This window comes from Sus scrofa, chromosome 14, assembly GCF_000003025.6.
Source record: "Sus scrofa isolate TJ Tabasco breed Duroc chromosome 14, Sscrofa11.1, whole genome shotgun sequence".
NCBI classification, from domain to species: domain Eukaryota; kingdom Metazoa; phylum Chordata; class Mammalia; order Artiodactyla; family Suidae; genus Sus; species Sus scrofa.
This window is the reverse complement of record NC_010456.5, coordinates 30,765,925-30,783,607: the sequence shown is the minus strand read 5'-3', so window position 1 is coordinate 30,783,607 and position 17,683 is coordinate 30,765,925. Positions and strand designations below refer to the sequence as shown.

Sequence of the window (17,683 nt, the reverse complement as noted above, 5' to 3'; positions counted from 1 at the left end):
CAAGAGTCCCAGTTTCTCCACATCCTCAAAAAATTTACCCTTAAAGTTAAACGTTTTTTATATTTTGTTGAAGTATAGCTGATTGACAGTGTTGTGTTAGTTTCAGGTGTACAGCGAAGTGATTCTATTATATGTGTGTGTGTGTGTATTCTTTATTAGATTCTTTTCCATTATAGGTTATTACAAGATAATGAGTAGAGTTCCCTGTGCGATACAGTAGGTCCTTCTTGGTTATCTCTTTTATAGATAGTCGTGTGTATATATTAATTCCAGCCTTCTAATTTATCCTTTTCACCATCCTACCCCCTTGCCCCTTTTTGTAATCATAAGTTTGTTTTCTATGTCTGTGAAAATTTATCCTTTTTTGGGGGGGCCATGCCTATAGCAAGTTCCTGGGCCAGGGTTGAACTCGTGCCATAGCAGTGACCCAACTGACACTGCGACAACACTGGATCCTTAACCCACTGTGCCACAAGGGAACTCCTTAAATTTACCCTTTTAAAATGTATCATTGTTTGGTTTTTAGCCCATTGACAAGGTTAAGCAACCCTGGCCACTGTCTAATTCCAGAACATTTCCATCGCCCCCAGAAGAAGCTTGCACGTAGTAAGCAGTCATTCCCCTCTCCACCTCTGCTCAGCCCAGGGCAACCACCGATCTACTTTCTGTCTCCGTATATTTGTCTTCCAGACATTTTACAAAGACAGGATTGTATATGTGGTCCTTTGCAGCTGGCCCTTCTCACTGAGCATGAGTTTTCAGGGGTCGTCCATGTGTGTTGAGGACCCCTCAGGGTCGCTCCTCTTTATTGGCTGCCACGAGTGCCCGGGTGTCCCAGCTCCGGGCTGCTCACCGTCTCGTCTTGCTGGTTTTACCTTTGTCTTCCAGACCATGACCTGGACATTTGGATGGAACAGTTCCCTTCCCGTGTACTACATTCGAGACGAAAACCACAGAGTTCTCCTGTACGCCAGCGCTCACACCGCGGTTATCTATAACGTCTTCAAGAATAACCAGCACCATCTCCAGGTCTACAGGGGTTTCTTACTTCAAGTGAGGGAGGTTGCCTTTACCTCAAATACAGCACTTTTTTTTGGTTTTTAGGGCCACACCCATGGCATATGTTGGTTCCCAGGCTGGGGGGTCCAGTTGGATCTATAGCCGCCGGCCTACACCACTGCTCACAGCAATGCCAGATCCTTAACCCACTGAGCAAGGCCTGGGGTCAAACCTGCAACCTCATGGTTCCTAGTTGGATTCATTTCCACTGTGCCACGACAGGAACTCTGACAGCACTTTGGTTTTCATGTCAGGGGCCAACTTTATTCTATCACAGTCTCGTTTCCCTACCTCCCTTCTGAACATAGCAGATACTGTCCTTAGAAACACATTTCATTGTTGTCTCTCTGATTCTAGTCAGAATCAATTTACATAGCAGCAGACTTTAATTTTATGGTAACCAGAATCCAAAACGTCTATATTTTTTCACATTTCCATAAAAATGTGGTCAGGAGAGAACCACGTCTCCAGAGAACTGCAGTAAAAGGCAGAGGACGGCTCTTCAGCCGGGATTCGGATCTAATTAACACTTAGACTCCTTTCCAGGGCTTTGATCCTCCTAGTCATGCTGAGGAGTGGGTGTGAACGTCCCCATTTCACAGGAGAAGAAACTGAGGCTCAGAGTGATTGAGCTGACTTGCCCAGGGCTACACCAGTGGATGGTGAAGCCAGGTCTTAAAACCATGTCTCCTTACTTCAAAGCATTAAGTAGAACAGTTGTCCCCTCTCTTTGTCTTTATTTACACTGCGCTCTGTACCTCCCTGAATGTCCTGCATGCCTGTCCTCCCCACACTGCTCTACTTCCTCTATTGTGCACATTTTTGACCCTTTTTCTTTTAGTCATTTTCTTATCCACCTGTCACATTTGCCTGCTGTCTGCCTTACCACTAGTTAATCTGGTAAACAGTTCCACAGTAACCCGTTTCAATTTACATGTATTTTAATAAGGACCTTCCTTAGTCAATGTCTAGATCAAAAACTTCACCAGGTATTTGCCAAGAGCTCAGCCAATACTCAGCATCGTGCCAGGGATCCAAGACACGTGGGTGCAGCTTTAAGGGATTTGCGTTCTGGAAGTCCGTAAATACACAGTCAGCAAGCAGCCCTCCTTGGAGCTAAGTTGAATGTGTAGCACTGAGCACAGGGGTAACGGCAGGGGGAGAGGAACACTGTGTGGGGGGCAGGCTCAGGTCAGGAGAGGCGGGCCAGGCAGCTAGGCGTCCAGCCTCCCCAGAGTTGGGTGGATGGGAATGGCCTTAGCCATTCATTCATCCATCCATTGCATGTGTATTTATCGTGACCACTGTGTTTCAGATGACAGGTCTGTGGTCATGAACAAAACAGACCTAACCTCCCCCCACTAGGTGGAGCTTATAGTCTGGGGGCGAGGCAGACATTAAACAAATGAAAAAAAGAAGACAAAAAGAAAAAAAAATTGGAATTCTCTTGTGGTGTAACAGGTTAAGGGTCTGGTATTGTCACTGAAGCTGCTTGGATCATTACAGTGGTGGGGGTTTGGTCCCTGGCCTGGGAACTTCCACATGCTGCTAGTATCCATGAGGATTCAGGTTTGATCCCTGACCTCGCTCAGTGGGGTTAAGGATCCAGTGTTGCCCTGAGCTGTGGTGTAGGTTGCAGACGAGGCCCAAATCTGGCATTGCTGTGATTGTGGCCGTAGGCTGGCAGCTGCAGCTTTGATTTTATCCCTAGCCTGGGAACTTCCATATGCCACTGGTGTGGCCCTAAAAAAAAAAAAAAAAAAAAAAAAAGGCGCATAAATATATAATTAAAAATTACAACAATTGCTTGAAAGGAAGTGTGAAAATGCCCTAAGACAGAAAACCCAGGGTGAAGGGAGACTTCCTCTGGATTGGTGGGCAGGGAGTGAAAGATGTGCTGTTTATGCTGAGACTAAGAAAGAGCCATCCAGGGATAGTTTAGGGGGAAGACCATCCCAGACAGAAAGAGCTTCAAGTTTTCAGGCCTCGTGTGTGGGGCCCAGAGAGGAGGCCAGAGTGAGCGAGGGGAGATGTGGAAAGAGGGAGACAGGGGCTCTTTCCTGCCTCTCATCTTGCCTGTGATTCTCTATGTGGGGAGGACTGTAGGAGGCTAAGAGGGAAAGCACAGGCCGGTGAGGAGGCTTTGGTCCCAAGGCTGCTCGGTGACCTGTGTGAACACAGTTTTAGGGAGATGAGGCAGCAGGGAGGTTCAAGGGGGCAAGGGGATGCACCCAGACATTTATTTTCAACCTTAGCTCAGAGTTGGGACGTGCCTAGACCCCTAGGAAGCCACTGTTCCTGTGGGAAGTGTCGCTTATCCTGCCAGTGTTTTGAGGGGAGGCGGGTGGGAAGAGGGTTTTCAGCCAGTGGCATCTGGCAGGGGAGCCCAGGTCTCTCTCTGGGGCCCCACCTTTCCTGTCTCAGAGCTGCTTCTCTCCGGGTCTCTAGGGCCACCCCAACGTGATCTCCTGCCTCTGCGTCAGCGAAGACCGGCGGTGGGTCGCCACGGCCGACAAAGGGCCCGACTGCCTGATAATCATATGGGACTCTTTCACAGGGTAGGCTTGCGCTGCCACCCCCACCCCATCTCTGCTGCCCACTGTGACCAGCAGAGACGAGTGATGCTGGTCTGGGGGTACAGAAGCCAGTAGTGGCATGTGGGGTGATGGGAGAGGCTGCCCGGGAGGTCATCTTACTGCCTGGAGGCCTGTGGGAGTGACATTACTTGGGTGAACCTTCCATGTACGATTCTTGGCCCTTCAAGGCTGGAAACTGGGTTTGTCAGTGGCCCCCTGGGTGCACTGGGCTGAGGGTGGCCAAGTCACACTCACCAAGCTGGGAGGCCCAGAGACGCCACGTGACTTTCACCAGCTAAAAAAAAAAAAAAAAAAATGTCTAATCACACTCATGATTCTTGTTTCCCAAGGCTGCTATAAGATATTGCCCCAAACTGGGTGGCTCAAAAATCTGTGGAACTTATTCTCTCACAGTTTACAAGGCCAGAAGTCTGAAATCAGGATGTCTGCAGGGAGCTCCTGGGGCCCTGAGAGAGAACCTGTCCCACGCTCCCCTCCAGTTGCCTGTGCCCTCGGTGGTCCTTGACCCATAGATGTTTCATTCCAGCCTCTGCTTCCATCTTCCTATGGCGTTTTCCCTCTTCTATAGGGATATCAGTTGCTGGGTTTAGGGTCCACCCTAAACCAGCACAACCTCACCCTAACTAATTACATCTGCCAAGACTCTCTTTCCTTATAAGGTCACATTCTGAGGTTCTGGGTGGATGTGAATTTCGAGGGGGCCACTATTGGATCTACTCTCCTTACCTTCCAGGATTGTTAGGAAGACCTAGACAATGACGGCTGCTCCCAGATGTGTCCTTTCTTAATTCCTGGCTCTAGAGGCGGAGCACAGTGCTGTATTCATTGACAAGACTATAAGGTCTTATCTGGTGTGCAGGAGGGTGGGGCGGAGTGAGGTGGGGGTGGGCAAGTCCAGGTAGACAAGAAGGTTAGGAAGAAGTTATGTTGAAAGTTCTAGGACACGGAGTTCCTGTCGTGGCTCAGTGGTTAACGTATCGGACTGGGAACCAGTTCAGTTGTGGGTTCGATCCCTGGCCTCGCTCAGGGGGTTAAGGATCTGGTGTTGCTGTGAGCTGTGGAGTAGGCCGCAGATGTGGCTCCAATTGGACCCCTAGCCTGGGAACCTCCACGTGCCACAGGTGTGGACCTAGAAAAGACAAAAAAAAAAAAAAAAGTTCTAGGACACGAGAACCGTTCTCCCCCTGGTAACCAGTGGCCTCCATAGGGCCATGTTACCTAATCCTGGTCCTCATCTGACTTGACCTCTGTGGATTTATTCTTCATTCTCCTTGGTTTCTCTGATACCCTGTCACCCTGGTTCTCATCCTGCTTGCTGTCTGTCCCCTCTCAGCCTCTCGTCAGCCTCATCCTTGTCTCGCCATTCTTTAGCTGTGGCCTAGATGATGAGGAGGCTGTTGGTGATGCTCTTCAACCAGGAAGGAGCAGATCCAGGGTTTGAAACCGCGAAGTCTTACTCTCAATAACGACCTTTGTGTTTCTCTGCTGATGGGGAAGCTGCTAGAGACCTTCCACCTGCATGTCCCATGGGCGTCTCCTGCTAAAATGTACAAAATCCTGTGCTTCTACCTCCAAACAGCTTCTGAACCCACCCCAACCACCTCTGTCCACACCCATCTTTTCCTGGCTGGGCCATTGAAACAGCCCTCCTGACTAATCTCCCTTCCTGCAGTTCCATTCTTCAACCTGGCTTCTGTGACACTGGACCACTTTTTTTTTTTTTGGCTGCTCCAGCGTCATACTGAAGTTCTGAGGCCAGGGATCAAACCCACGCCACAGCACTGACCTGAGCTGCTGCAGTGACAGCACTGGATCCTTAACCCACTGCACTGCCAGGGAACTCCTGAACCACTTTTAAGCATGTAATTCATTGGCATTAATTGCTTTCACAATGTTGTGCAACCATTACCTCTATTTCCGGAACACTTTAACTACCCAACCAGAAAATCTGAAGGGATAAACTCCCCATTCCCCCTCCCCTCAACCTCTGTTAGCCTCTGATGGGCTTTCTGTCTCTATAGATTTGCTTGTTCTGGACATCTCATGTCAATGGAATCATGCAACCTGTGGCTTTTGTGTTTGGCTTCTTTCACATAGCAAAACATTTTCAAAATTCTTCCCTGCTGTGGCATGAATCAGTCCTCTATTCCCTGTTATAGCTATTTACGATCTCATTGCATGGATATACAGCATCTTGTTTATCCCTTCACCTGTTGCTTTTTTGTTGTTGTTGTCTTTTTTATTTTTTAATTATTGTTTTTTTTTTTTTTTGTCTTTTTGCCTTTTCTAGGGCTGCTCCTGCTGCATATGGAGGTTCCCAGGCTAGGGGTCCAATCAGAGCTGTAGCTGCTGGCCTACGCCAGAGCCACAGCAACTCGGGATCTGAGCCGCATCTGCGACCTACACCACAGCTCATGGCAACGCCAGATCCTTAACCCACTGAGCAAGGTCTGGGATCCAACCCACAACCTCATGGTTCCTAGTCGGATTCGTTAACCACTGAGCCATGATGGGAACTCCCACCTGTTGCTTTTTTAAAAAATCATTTTAATACATTTTTTTTTCCCGCTGTACAGCATGGGGACCAAGTTACACACACATGTATACATAGTTTTTCTTCCCATTGTCATGTTGCGATGTAAGTATCTAGACATAGTTCCAAATGCTACACAGCAGGATCTCATTGTAAATCCATTCCAAGAGCAATAGATTGCATCCGTTAACCCCAAGCTCCCGTTCCCTCCCGCTCCCTCCCTCTCCCCCTGGACAGCCACAAGTCTGTTCTCCAAGTCCATGATTTTCTTTTCTGTGGAATCATTTTAATACATTTTAGTTGAATGCACAGGTCTCCTTTGGCCACCATCTCTAATCCTAGTCCTCTGTGTAGTAGGTTTGGTGTGTTTCCTCACAGAACACTTGCTGTTGATTTACATACACATAGGTGGCCATGATCATGTCTCATCAGATGGTGTCTCTCCATGACATTCTAGGTGTGACCTTTTCCCCAATGCAAAATATGCCCTTTTTTTTTTTTTTTGGTAGGGCTGTACTCACGGCATATGGAGGTTCCCAGGCTAGGGGTTGAATTGGAGCTGTAGCCACCAGCCCACACCAGAGCCACAGCAATGTGGGATCCAAGTTGTGTCTGTGACCTACACCACAGTTCACATACACTGGATCCTTCACCTATCGAGTGAGGCCAGGGATTGAACCTGCGTCCTCATGGATACTAGTCAGATGAGTTTCTGCTGAACCAGGACGGGAACTCCTCCCCAACACAATCGGATTGTGTTGCTCCCCTGCTTAAAACCCTCTGGAGGCTGCCCATTGCTAGCTCAGCCCTTGTTACAAGGAGTCTGTATCTTATATCAGAGTCATGCAAACACTTCCTCCACAAATGAAAGGCCCTGTCTGCATGCCCACCCAGCATCTCTAGCCCTCACAGGGGCTGCAAGTCATGGGACATCCAGCTGACACACGGGGCAGGTTACCTCCTGCATCAGGAACTCCAAAGGCAGGAACAGTGGGTCCTGCAGGTGGATCTCTTCTCTCATGCCCTTGCTGGCAGTCCCTTGCTCCAGGCAGAGCTGGCCTCCTTTCAAACAGTGTTTATTTTTTGCTTTTTTCTTGTTTAATAAAGCCATCTTCTCCACTAGACTGGGGGTGGCTCTGGCAGTAATTTTTAAAAATTACAAAGTTAAGCATATCTGTGGTTAACAATTTGAATGATATGTCAATATGAGTTTTATGATATTGCAAATGATGACCTTGGGAACCCAGAAGGGATTTTTTTTTTTTAGAATTAATAGTCACTTTGTTAAAGTGATAAACTATACTTCTTTTTTAAGATACTAGTTCAAAAAAGAAAAGAAGAGTAAGTTCAACTTAAATCTTCTTCTATAAATTTAACACATTTAAGTTCAACTTAAATCTTCTATGACTCTAACATATTTTTTTCAGTTGCCTATTAGGGGGCTTTGATTAATGTTTGGTCCCACTTACAGATTTTATTATTACATCCTTTTAAACATTGCAAACTGAATTCAGAAATTAAATGTATTCTATTTGATCTTTAAGTTCTTTATCAGTCTGATTAACAAATAAATCCTTCACTAGTATTTAAGTAATTCTTGTAAATCTAATAAAGTAGACATAAATATGGCAAATCTTAAATTCTGTTAAATGTTCTAATATTGTTTATAAACCTAATATGATTAGAATTTAAAATCACAAGTCTAAATCAACTACAGACTTTAAATTAGAATCACAAATCTAATCTGTTAGAGACTCTGATATGTTAAATTCTCTTAAACCTCATTCCTTAAAAAATAAATTCTTTTATCTCAAATATGTTAATAGTACAGGTTCAACTGAGAGTTCCTATTGTTGCTCAGTGGGTTAAGAATCTGATGGCAGCAGCTCAAGTTGCTGCGGAGGTGCAGGTTTGATTCCCAGCCCAGCACAGTGAGTTAAAGGGTCTGGCATTGCTGTAGCTGCAGCTCAGATTCAATCCCTGGCCCTCATTAAAAAAAAAAAAAAAAAAAAAAATTGTGGCGTTCCCGTTGTGGCACAGTGGAAACAAATCCAACTAGGAACCATGAGGTTGCGGGTTCGATCCTTGGCCTTGCTCAGTAGGTTAAGGATCTGGCGTTGCCGTGAGCTGTGGTGTACGTTGCAGACGCAGCTCAGATCCCGAGTTGCTGTGGCTCTAGTGTAGGCTGGTGGCTACAGCTCCAGTTTGACCCCTAGCCTAGAAACCTCCATATGCCGGGGGTGCGGCCCTAAAAAGACAAAAGACAAAAAATAAATTATTATAGTTGATTTACAATGTTCTGTCAACTTCTGCTGTACAGCAAAGTGACCCAATCATACATACATATACATTCTTTTTCTCATATCCTATCCTGTTCTATCACAAGTGATTGGATATAATTCCCTGTGCTGTATAGTAGGACCTTATTCCTTGTCCATTCTAAATGAAATAGCTTGCATCTATTAACCCCAAACTCCTAGTCCATCCTACTCCTTCCCCCGACCCCTTGGCAACCACAAGTCTGTTATCCATGTCTGTGAGTCTGTTTATGTTCTGTAGATAGGTTCATTTATGCCATATTTTAATTTTATTATTATTTTTAGCATTGCTCCTGTGGCACATGGAGGTTCCCAGGCTAGGGGTTGAATTAGAGCTGCAGCTGCCAGCCTACACCACAGCCATAGCAACACAGGATCCTTACCCACTGATGGAGGCCAGGGATTGAACCCGCATCCTCATGGATCCTAGTCAGGTTCGTTAACCACTGAGCCACAAAGGGAATGCCAACTTTGTGCCATATTTTAGATTCCACATATAAGTGATACCATATGCTATTTGTCTTTCTGATTTACTTCACTAAGTATGAGAATCTCTAGTTCCATCCATCTTTCTGCAAATGGTACTATTTTGTTCTTTTATATGGCTGAGTAATATTCATTGTATATATGGATATCATCTTAATCCATTCATTTGTCGGTAGACATTTAGGTTGTTTTCGTGTCTTGTCTATTGTGAACAGTGCTATTATGAATATAGGGGTGCATGCATTTTTTTTTTTTTTTTTGCCTTTTTGCCTTCACTAGGGCCACTCCCGCAGCATATGGAGGTTCCCAGGCTAGGGGTTGAATTGGAGCCCCAGCCGCTGGCCTACGCCATAGCCACAGCAACTCGAGATCTGAGCCACATCTGCAACCTACACCACAGCTCACAGCAACACCAGATCCTTAACCCACTGAGCAAGGGCAGGGATCAAACCCACAACCTCATGCTTCCTAGTCAGATTCATTAACACTGCGCCATGACGGGAACTCCAGGGGTGCATGTATCTTTCTGAATGAAAGTTTTATCCAGATATATGCCCAGGAGAGGGATTGCTGGATCATACGGTTGTTCTATATTTAGTTTTCTGAGGAACCTCCATACTGTTCTCCATGGTGGTTGTACCAATTTATATTCCCACCAACAGTGTTTAACAGGGTTCCCTTTTCTCCATACCCTCTCCAGCATTTGTTTTTTTGTTGACTTGTTGATGGCCATAATGACCGGTGTGAGGTGGTACCTCATTGTAGTTTGCTTTTTTTTTTTGTCTTTTTAGGGCCGCACCTCCAGGGTAGGGGTCCAATTGGAGCTGTAGCCAACGTCCTATGCCACAGCCACCGCAATGCAGGATCTGAGCCACATCTGCAACCTACAACGTGTTCTCAGCAACACCAGATCCTTAACCCATTGAGCAAGGCCAGGGATCGAACCCACATCCTTATGGGTACTAGTCAGATTCGTTAACCGCTGAGCCATGACGGAACTCCCCCTCATTGTAGTTTTGATTTGCATTTCTCTAATACTTAGTGATGTTGAGCATTTTTTCATGTGCCTGTTGGCTATCTGTATGTCTTCTTTAGAGAAATGTCTATTTAGGTCTTCTGCCCATTTTTTGATTGAGTTGTTTGTTTTTTTTCTGTTGAGTTGTATGAGTTGTTTATATATTTTGGAGATTAAGCCCTTGTTGGTTGGATCATTTGCAACTATTTTCTCCTACTCCTTAGGTTGTATTTTTTTTTTCAGGTTTACACCTCATTCTTTTTTTTTTTTTTTTTTTTTTGTCTTTTTGCTATTTCTTGGGCCGCTTCTGCGGCATATGGAGATTTCCAGGCTAGGGGTCTAATCGGAGCTGTAGCCACCGGTCTACACCAGAGCCACAGCAACGCGGGATCCGAGCCGCGTGTGCAACCTACACCACAGCTTACAGCAACACCAGATCCTTAACCCACTGAGCAAGGGCAGGGACCGAACCCGCAACCTCATGGTTCCTAGTCGGATTCATTAACCACTGCGCCACGACGGGAACTCCGCACCTCATTCTTTTTGAAGGTGGCATACTTTTTCATTATATGGCTATACTATGGTATTTTTAAAACAATTACTATGTTAATAGGCATTTGTGTTTCCAGATTTTTTGCCATTAAAGCAGTGCCACAATAAACATGAATTGGCATTTATTCTGTCTACTTTTGCTATTATTTTGCTAGGAAAAAAGTTGTAGAAGTGGAATTGGGTCATAGGGTATGCACATTTGAGGTTTTGATAGATGCAGCTATGTTGCTCTGGAGAAAGCCTGTGCCTGTTTATATTGCTCCTTATGGAGGAGAATGCCAGTTCTCCTGAGAGCAAGAATGGTGTCCTAGGCATCTTTTTTCACATTCTCATCCTTCATGCCTGCCACAGAATCAGCACTTGATAATGAAGGAAAGACTAGAGCTCACAAGGAGAACAAATAGCATGTTTACAGGCTGCCTTGAGTTTGTTGTTGTTGTTTTAAATTGAGGTAAAGTTCTCATAAAATAGAAGTAACCATTTTAAAGCTTACATTTCAGTGGCATTTAGTATATTCACAATGTTGTGCAACCACCACCTCTATCTAGTTCCAAAATACTTTCTTTGCCCCAAAAGAAAACCCTAAAACACATTAGCAATCACATCCCATTCCCTCCCCATCACCTGTGCCCCTGAAAAACACTCATCTGCTCTCTGTCTATTTGGATTTGCCTTTTCTGGAATTTGATATAAATGAATTCATAAAACATGTAGCCTTTTATATCTGGCTTCTCACTCAGTATCATGTTTTCAAGGTTCATCCATATATTGTAGCCTGTGTCAGTGTTTCACTCCTTTTAATGGCTGAGTCATATTCCATTGTGTGGATAGACCACATTTGTTTGTTCACAGTGTTTTGTTTTGTTGCTGTACTCGTGGCACATGGAAGTTCCTAGGCCAGGGATTGTGTCCAAGCCACAGCTGCCAGATCCTTAACTCACTGTGCCACAGCAGGAACTCCCACAGTGGTAATGTTTTTGAAGCAGGTGTCCCCCTGCCCTGTTTTGCAGGATCCCTGTGCACACGATATTTGACAGCTGCCCAGAAGGTAATGGCATCAGGGCCATGGCTATCACCCGTGACGCCAAGTACCTGGCAACGATCTCAGATGCTGAAATCCAGGTACAGGGCCCTTTGGGGCAGCCTCAGCTGGCTGGCCAATCTGACAGGAGTGTTGCTGTGAGCAGCTCTGCTCAAGCTGTGTGGCATCTGCGATTCTCTGGGTGGAGGGTGGTGACCAGTCTCTGGTCAGGGGTTCACTGTGCTTTGCTGAGTTCGCGGAAGCTTCTGGATTACCACGAGAGGTGTAGGTTACTTCAGCAGCCTTCAGAAACCTTCTCCTTCTTCCCTGTCTGCTGTCACTTACAGAGAGTTTGCATCTGGAGGTGGACTTTAGCGGTGGAAACGCCCGCATGCACACTTGACCTTCCCAAAGAGTATGGTTTTCAGGTGAGTTCAGTTTGAGCTTGTAAAGATCCATCTAAAGTTACACAGAAGCCAGGTCAAAACTGCTTTTTGTTTTACTGGAGCTTCATGATGGTGCACAAACAGGAGCTTTTTAAAAATTCCTATCCATGGAGTTCCCTGGTGGCTCAGCCATTTCAGCATCCTGCATTGCTGTGGCTCTGATTACTGCTGTGGTGAGGGTTCGAGCCTCAGTCTGGGAACTTATGCATGCCACAGTGCTGCCAAAAAATAAAAAAAATTCTATCCGTGATCTGATTTTATTTTTGGTGATAATAGCTAATTTTTGGAGCATTTATTATGTGCTGGTTCTGCTAAATTCTTTGATACAGTATCTTATGTAATCCATGCAGACTATTAAATGATTTGTCTAAAGTCAACCAGCTGGCTGCCTTTCTCATTCTAGAAGCATGCTCTGAACTGCTCTTCATGTAGGGAAGTTTTTATTATTCTCGATTTTCATGAGACGACTTCCCAAGGCCACCCAGAGTGTTGACTCTGCTCCTCTGCATCATGTCATTCATCCTTGCAGCCTTTGCTCACCTGCATTCATTGAGTGCCTACTGTGTGCCAGCCACTCTGGTAGGAATGCATGTGACTTGCCGAAACCAGGAGCCCCAACAGGGGGTCTGTGTGGCTGGACTCAGCAAGGTGTATATTGTTATCAGCTTTATGCCCATTTTCTCTACTTCTTTCCTACCCTGTGTTCTTCATGCTCCAGGAAAAAAATATGCTTACTTCTTAAGCCACCAGCCATACTGAGGTGCTCAGGATGGGTTTTACTTTTGCTACCAAAAAATGTTTTTGCTGTTTCCTTAGAGCTTTCACTGAATCACTTTGGATAGTATTGTCATCTTTTTTTTTTTTTTTTTTGTCTTTTTAGGGCCACACCTGTGGCATATGGAGGTTCCCAGGCTATGGGTCAAATCGGAGCTATAGCTGCTGGCCTATGCCAGAGCCACAGCAATGCCAGATCCAAGCCACAGCTGCAACCTACACTACAGCTCATGGCAACACCGGATCCTTAACCCGCTGAGTGAGGCCAGGGATCGAACCTGTGTCCTCATGGATGCTAGTCAGATTCATTTCCACTGAGCCACTATGGAAACTCCCAGTATTGTCATCTTAATAACATTGCCTTCCAATCCACAAACATGAGATGCCTTTCCATTTATTTATGTCTTCTTTAATTTCTTTCAGCAGTGTTTTATAGTTTTCACTATACAGATCTTTTACCTCCTTGGTTAAATTTTATTCCAGTATTTATTTATTTTTTTTATGGGCTCAACCATGGCATATGTAAGTTCCAAGGCCCGGGATTGAATCCAAGCAGCAGCTTAGACCTGTGCCACAGCTGTGGCAATGCTGGATCCTTTAATCCACTGCATCATAGGGGAACTCCTCTACTTTACATATAGTAGCATGTATATGTTACTCCCACACTCCTAATTTATCCCTCCCCCCTTTGGTAACCATAAATTTATTTTCTTTGGCTCTGAGTCTGATTTGTTTTGTAAATAAGTTCATTTCTATCATATATTTAGATTCTACATATACGCAATATCATATATTTATTTTTCTCTTACTTCACTTAGTATGATAATCTCTAGTTCCATCCATGTTGCTGCAAATGGCATTATTTCATTCCTTTCTATGGCTGAGTAGTATTCCATTGTGTATATGTACCACATCTTATTTATCCATTCCTCTGTCAGTGAATGTTTAAGTTGTTTTCATGTCTTGGCTATTGTGAATAGTGCTGCTTTGAACATTGGGGTGCGTGTATCTTTTCTTTCTTTCTTTTTTTTTGTCTTTTTTTTTTAGGGCTGCACCCATGGCATATCGAAGTTCCCAGGCTAGGGGTTGAATGGGAGCCACAGCCTCTGGCCTATGCCACCCATAGCAACACCCTTAGCCTGGGAACCTCCATATGCCGCAGGAGCAGCCAAAGAAATGGCAAAAAAGACCAAAAAAATTAAATTAAAATATAGTTGATTTACAATGTTTTGTCAATTTCTGCTGTACAGCAAAGTGACTCAGTCATATATATTTTTTCTTTTCTCTTTCTCTCTTTCCTTCCTTTCATTCTTTCGTTCTTTCTTTCTTCCACTTTTTAGGACTGTACCCGCAGCATACAGAAGTTCCTAGGCTGGGGTTGAATTGGAACTACAGCTGCTGGCCTACACCACAGCCACAGCAATGCCGAATCCAAGCCACGTCTGCAACATACACCACAGCTCACAGCAACGCCAGATCCCTGACCCACTGAGTGAGGCCAGGGATTGAACCCACATCCTCATGGATCCTAGTTGGGGATTGTTGGGTTTGTTACTACTGTGCCACAATAGAAACTCCCTATACTTTCTTTTTTTGATATTTTTTTCCTTCATGTTCTATCCGAGGAGAGTGGTTATTGTTCCCTGTGCTGTACAGCAGAACCTCATTGCTTATCCACTCTAAATGTAATCGTTTGTGTCTCTTAACCCTAAACTCCCTGTCCATTCCACTCCCTCCCCCTTGACAACCACAAGTCTGTTCTCCATGCCTGTGAGTCTGCTTCTATAGGTAGGCTCAAAAAAATATGGAACACTTCACCCATTTGCATGTCATCCTTGCACAAGGGCCATTCTTGTCTTCTCTGTATCATTCCAATTTTAGTATAGGTGCTGCTGAAGTGAGCACAAAGTTTATTATTTTTTACTGCTGAATAGTTGTATATTGAATGGATATGTCACCATTTGTTTCTCTCTTCATTGAATAGATAACTGAAGGACTTGTGGGTTTCCTATTTGTGGCTACTGAAAATAAAGCTGCCTGAACATTCTTGTACAAGTCTTTGTAGAGATATATGCTCTCATTTCTCTTGGTAACTTGTTTTTGAAGGGTATTTCCAAAGTACAGAATTCTAGGTTGGTGGTTATTTTCTCTCAGTACCTTGATGGTACAGGTATTATTCCATTGTCTTCAGACTTAAATCATTTCTGTTGAGAAGCCAACTATCGATCTTACTGCTACCTTTTTTGAAAGTTATGCATCTTTTTTTCCCACTCTGGCTGCTTTTAAGATTTTCTCTTGGGAGTTCCCATTGTGGCTCAGCAGTAACGAACCTGACTAGTATCCATGAGGACGTGGGTTCGATGCCTGGCCTTGCTTTGTGGGTTAAGGATCTGGCATTGCTGAGAGCTGTGGTGTAGGTCACAGATGTGGTTTAGATCCTGTGTTGCTGTGGCTGTGGTGTAGGCCAGCAGTGGTAGCTCCTATTTGACCCTGTGGCCCTAAAAAAGCTTGGTTTTTCTCTTGGTTTTTCAATGATGCATCTGTGTGTACATGGACATGTTGATTTAAAAAAAAATCAACTTCTCCTTTGGGGTTTTTGAACTTGAGATGTTATGTCTTTCCTTAGTTTTGGAAAATTCTATCCATTGTCTCTTGAAAGGTTATTTCCACCACATTCTTTGTTTCCTCTCCTCTGGGACTCCAATTACATGTTAGTTAGACCCTTTCAACTTGTCCTGTAGGTCTTTTATTCTCTTTTCTATTCTTTTCTCTCTTTATGCTTCAGTCTGGGTATTTTCTCTTGTAATATATCTTCCTTTTCTACTAACTAATCATTCCTTTGGCTGTATTTAATTTTCTGTTAAATCATCCTTTGAGTTTTGTAAAGCATTTTTTTCAGATCTAAAAGTTCCATTTTGGAATTCCCATTGTGGCACAGCAGAAATGAATCTGACTAGTATCCATTAGGATGTGGGTTTAATTCCTGGCCTCACTTAAGTGGATTGGCAATCTGGCATTGCCATGAGCTGTGATGTAGGCCACAGACACGGCTTGGATCCCCCATTCCTGTGGTTGTGATGTAGGCTGGCAGCTGTAGCTCTGATTTGACCCCTAGCCTGGGAACATCCATGTGCAGCCTTAAAAAACAAAATAAAACAAAAAACCCAGAAAAAAACCTTCCGTTTGATTCTTTTAAACAATAGAATTGTCTGCTGAGATTATCCATCTTATCCTCTACTTTCACATACATGTTAATCACAGTTATTGTCCAGTCTGGGTGATGACTCTCCTTGGGGGGGGGTCTCTTTCTGTTGATTACTTTTCTCCTTCTTTTTTTTTTTTTTTCAATTATTTGAGTGTGTCTCTTTTATAGGCCTGGTTATTTTTCATTGAATACCTGATGTTGTGCTTAAAAAGTATAAGACAGGTTTGATCCCTGCCCCAAGAACTTACACATGACATGGGTGCAGCCAAAAAAAAAAAAAAAAAAAAAAAAAAAAGGATAGGAATAATTTGAGGCTCAGGATGATAACTTCTTCCAAGGAAGATTTGCTTTTACTCCTTCAGGCCTTTGGCAAAGTAGTCACTTGATCTAAGCAGAGATTGAGAAGATTTGAGGCTAATTTTCAGCCTTTATGAGGCCTTGTCCATGCATGTGCTTTCATCATCTTCACTCCACCAGACCTTTGTGCTGTCCTGAAATTGATCCTCAGACATGGGCATTGTAGTTTACATTCCTGAAGTGCCCCAGCAAGCAATAGGCAAGGAATGTGAGATGGAGTGGAAAGGGCTGGAGTAGAGTTGAAAAAGCATTTCTTGGGAGTTCCCTCATGGCTCGGTGGGTTAAGAATCTGACGTCACTGCTGTAGCTCTGGTTACAGCTGTGGCATGAGTTCGATCCCTGGGAACTTCCACATGCTGTAGGTGTGACAAAGAAAAAAAAAAAAAGCATTTCTGGAGTGACTGTCGTGGCTCAGCGGTTAGCAAATCCTACTGTCATCCATGAGAATGTGAGTTTGATCCCTGACCTTGCTCAGCAGGTTAAAGATCTGGCGTTGCTGTGAGCTGTGGTGTAGGTTACAGACACAGCTCACTCCCATGTTGCTCTGGCTCTGAGCTTAGGCTGGTGGCTATAGTTCCGATTGGACCCCTAGCCTTGTAACCGCCGTATGCTGTGGGTGAGGCCCAAAAAGACCAAAAAAAAAAAAGATGGTTAAGGATCAGGTGTTGTTACTATGGCTTGAGTCACTGCTGTGGCATGGATTCAGCCTGTAGCTAGGGAACTTCTACACACCATGGGTGCAACCAAAAGAAAAAAAAAAACATTTCTCGAGCCCATCACTCAAAGCTGCCTCCCGTAGCCCTTCATTCATCTCAGGCTACTTCCCACCTCCCACGCACATACCATTTCAAGACCTATGCCTTACACCCCCCTGGGGATTTCTCACTTTGTTGTTGTTATTTATTTTCTGCATTTCATGTTTCTTCCACATCTGTAGTGTCTGCAGGGTTAAATTTTGGAAAGGGATCCAGGCAACCCATGCTGCTCACCATCTTGGCAGGAATCAGAACCCCCTTCCAGTATTTTGCATTCATTCCAGTTTAGCTTGTGACCTTGTCAAATTTAGAATTGATTTTGCAGCCTTCTTTGTCTGAAAGGACACAGAATAAAGGTTATTGGTGAATAGTGGTTTACTATTGCTTGTTCCAGTTTATAGGTGATGAATTAAAATAAGAATAAGAAAGGAAACACATTTGAGACCATTAATTTTAACACTCTGTATTTAAATTATATTTCTGTTGCTTACAAAATGCCGTTTCCTTTCTGTGTTTTACTCCTACCTGGTTATGTATTTTAATAAAAAATATCTAATTTTAATAT

At 44.2% G+C, this 17,683-nt stretch overlaps 1 protein-coding gene across 2 annotated transcripts in view; it reads left to right on the top strand.

The window, feature by feature from the left end:
* The window catches only part of WDR66 (WD repeat domain 66), an 80,328-nt gene that overhangs the window by 9,258 nt on the left and 53,387 nt on the right, over nucleotides 1–17,683 (top strand). For both annotated transcript variants that reach the window (XM_013982831.2, XM_021074247.1), the window contains exons 4-7: nucleotides 889–1,029; nucleotides 3,508–3,617; nucleotides 11,571–11,682; nucleotides 11,929–12,009. In XM_013982831.2, the coding sequence (XP_013838285.2) occupies nucleotides 889–1,029; nucleotides 3,508–3,617; nucleotides 11,571–11,682; nucleotides 11,929–12,009 (444 nt within the window). The remainder of the gene's footprint in view (nucleotides 1–888; nucleotides 1,030–3,507; nucleotides 3,618–11,570; nucleotides 11,683–11,928; nucleotides 12,010–17,683) is intronic.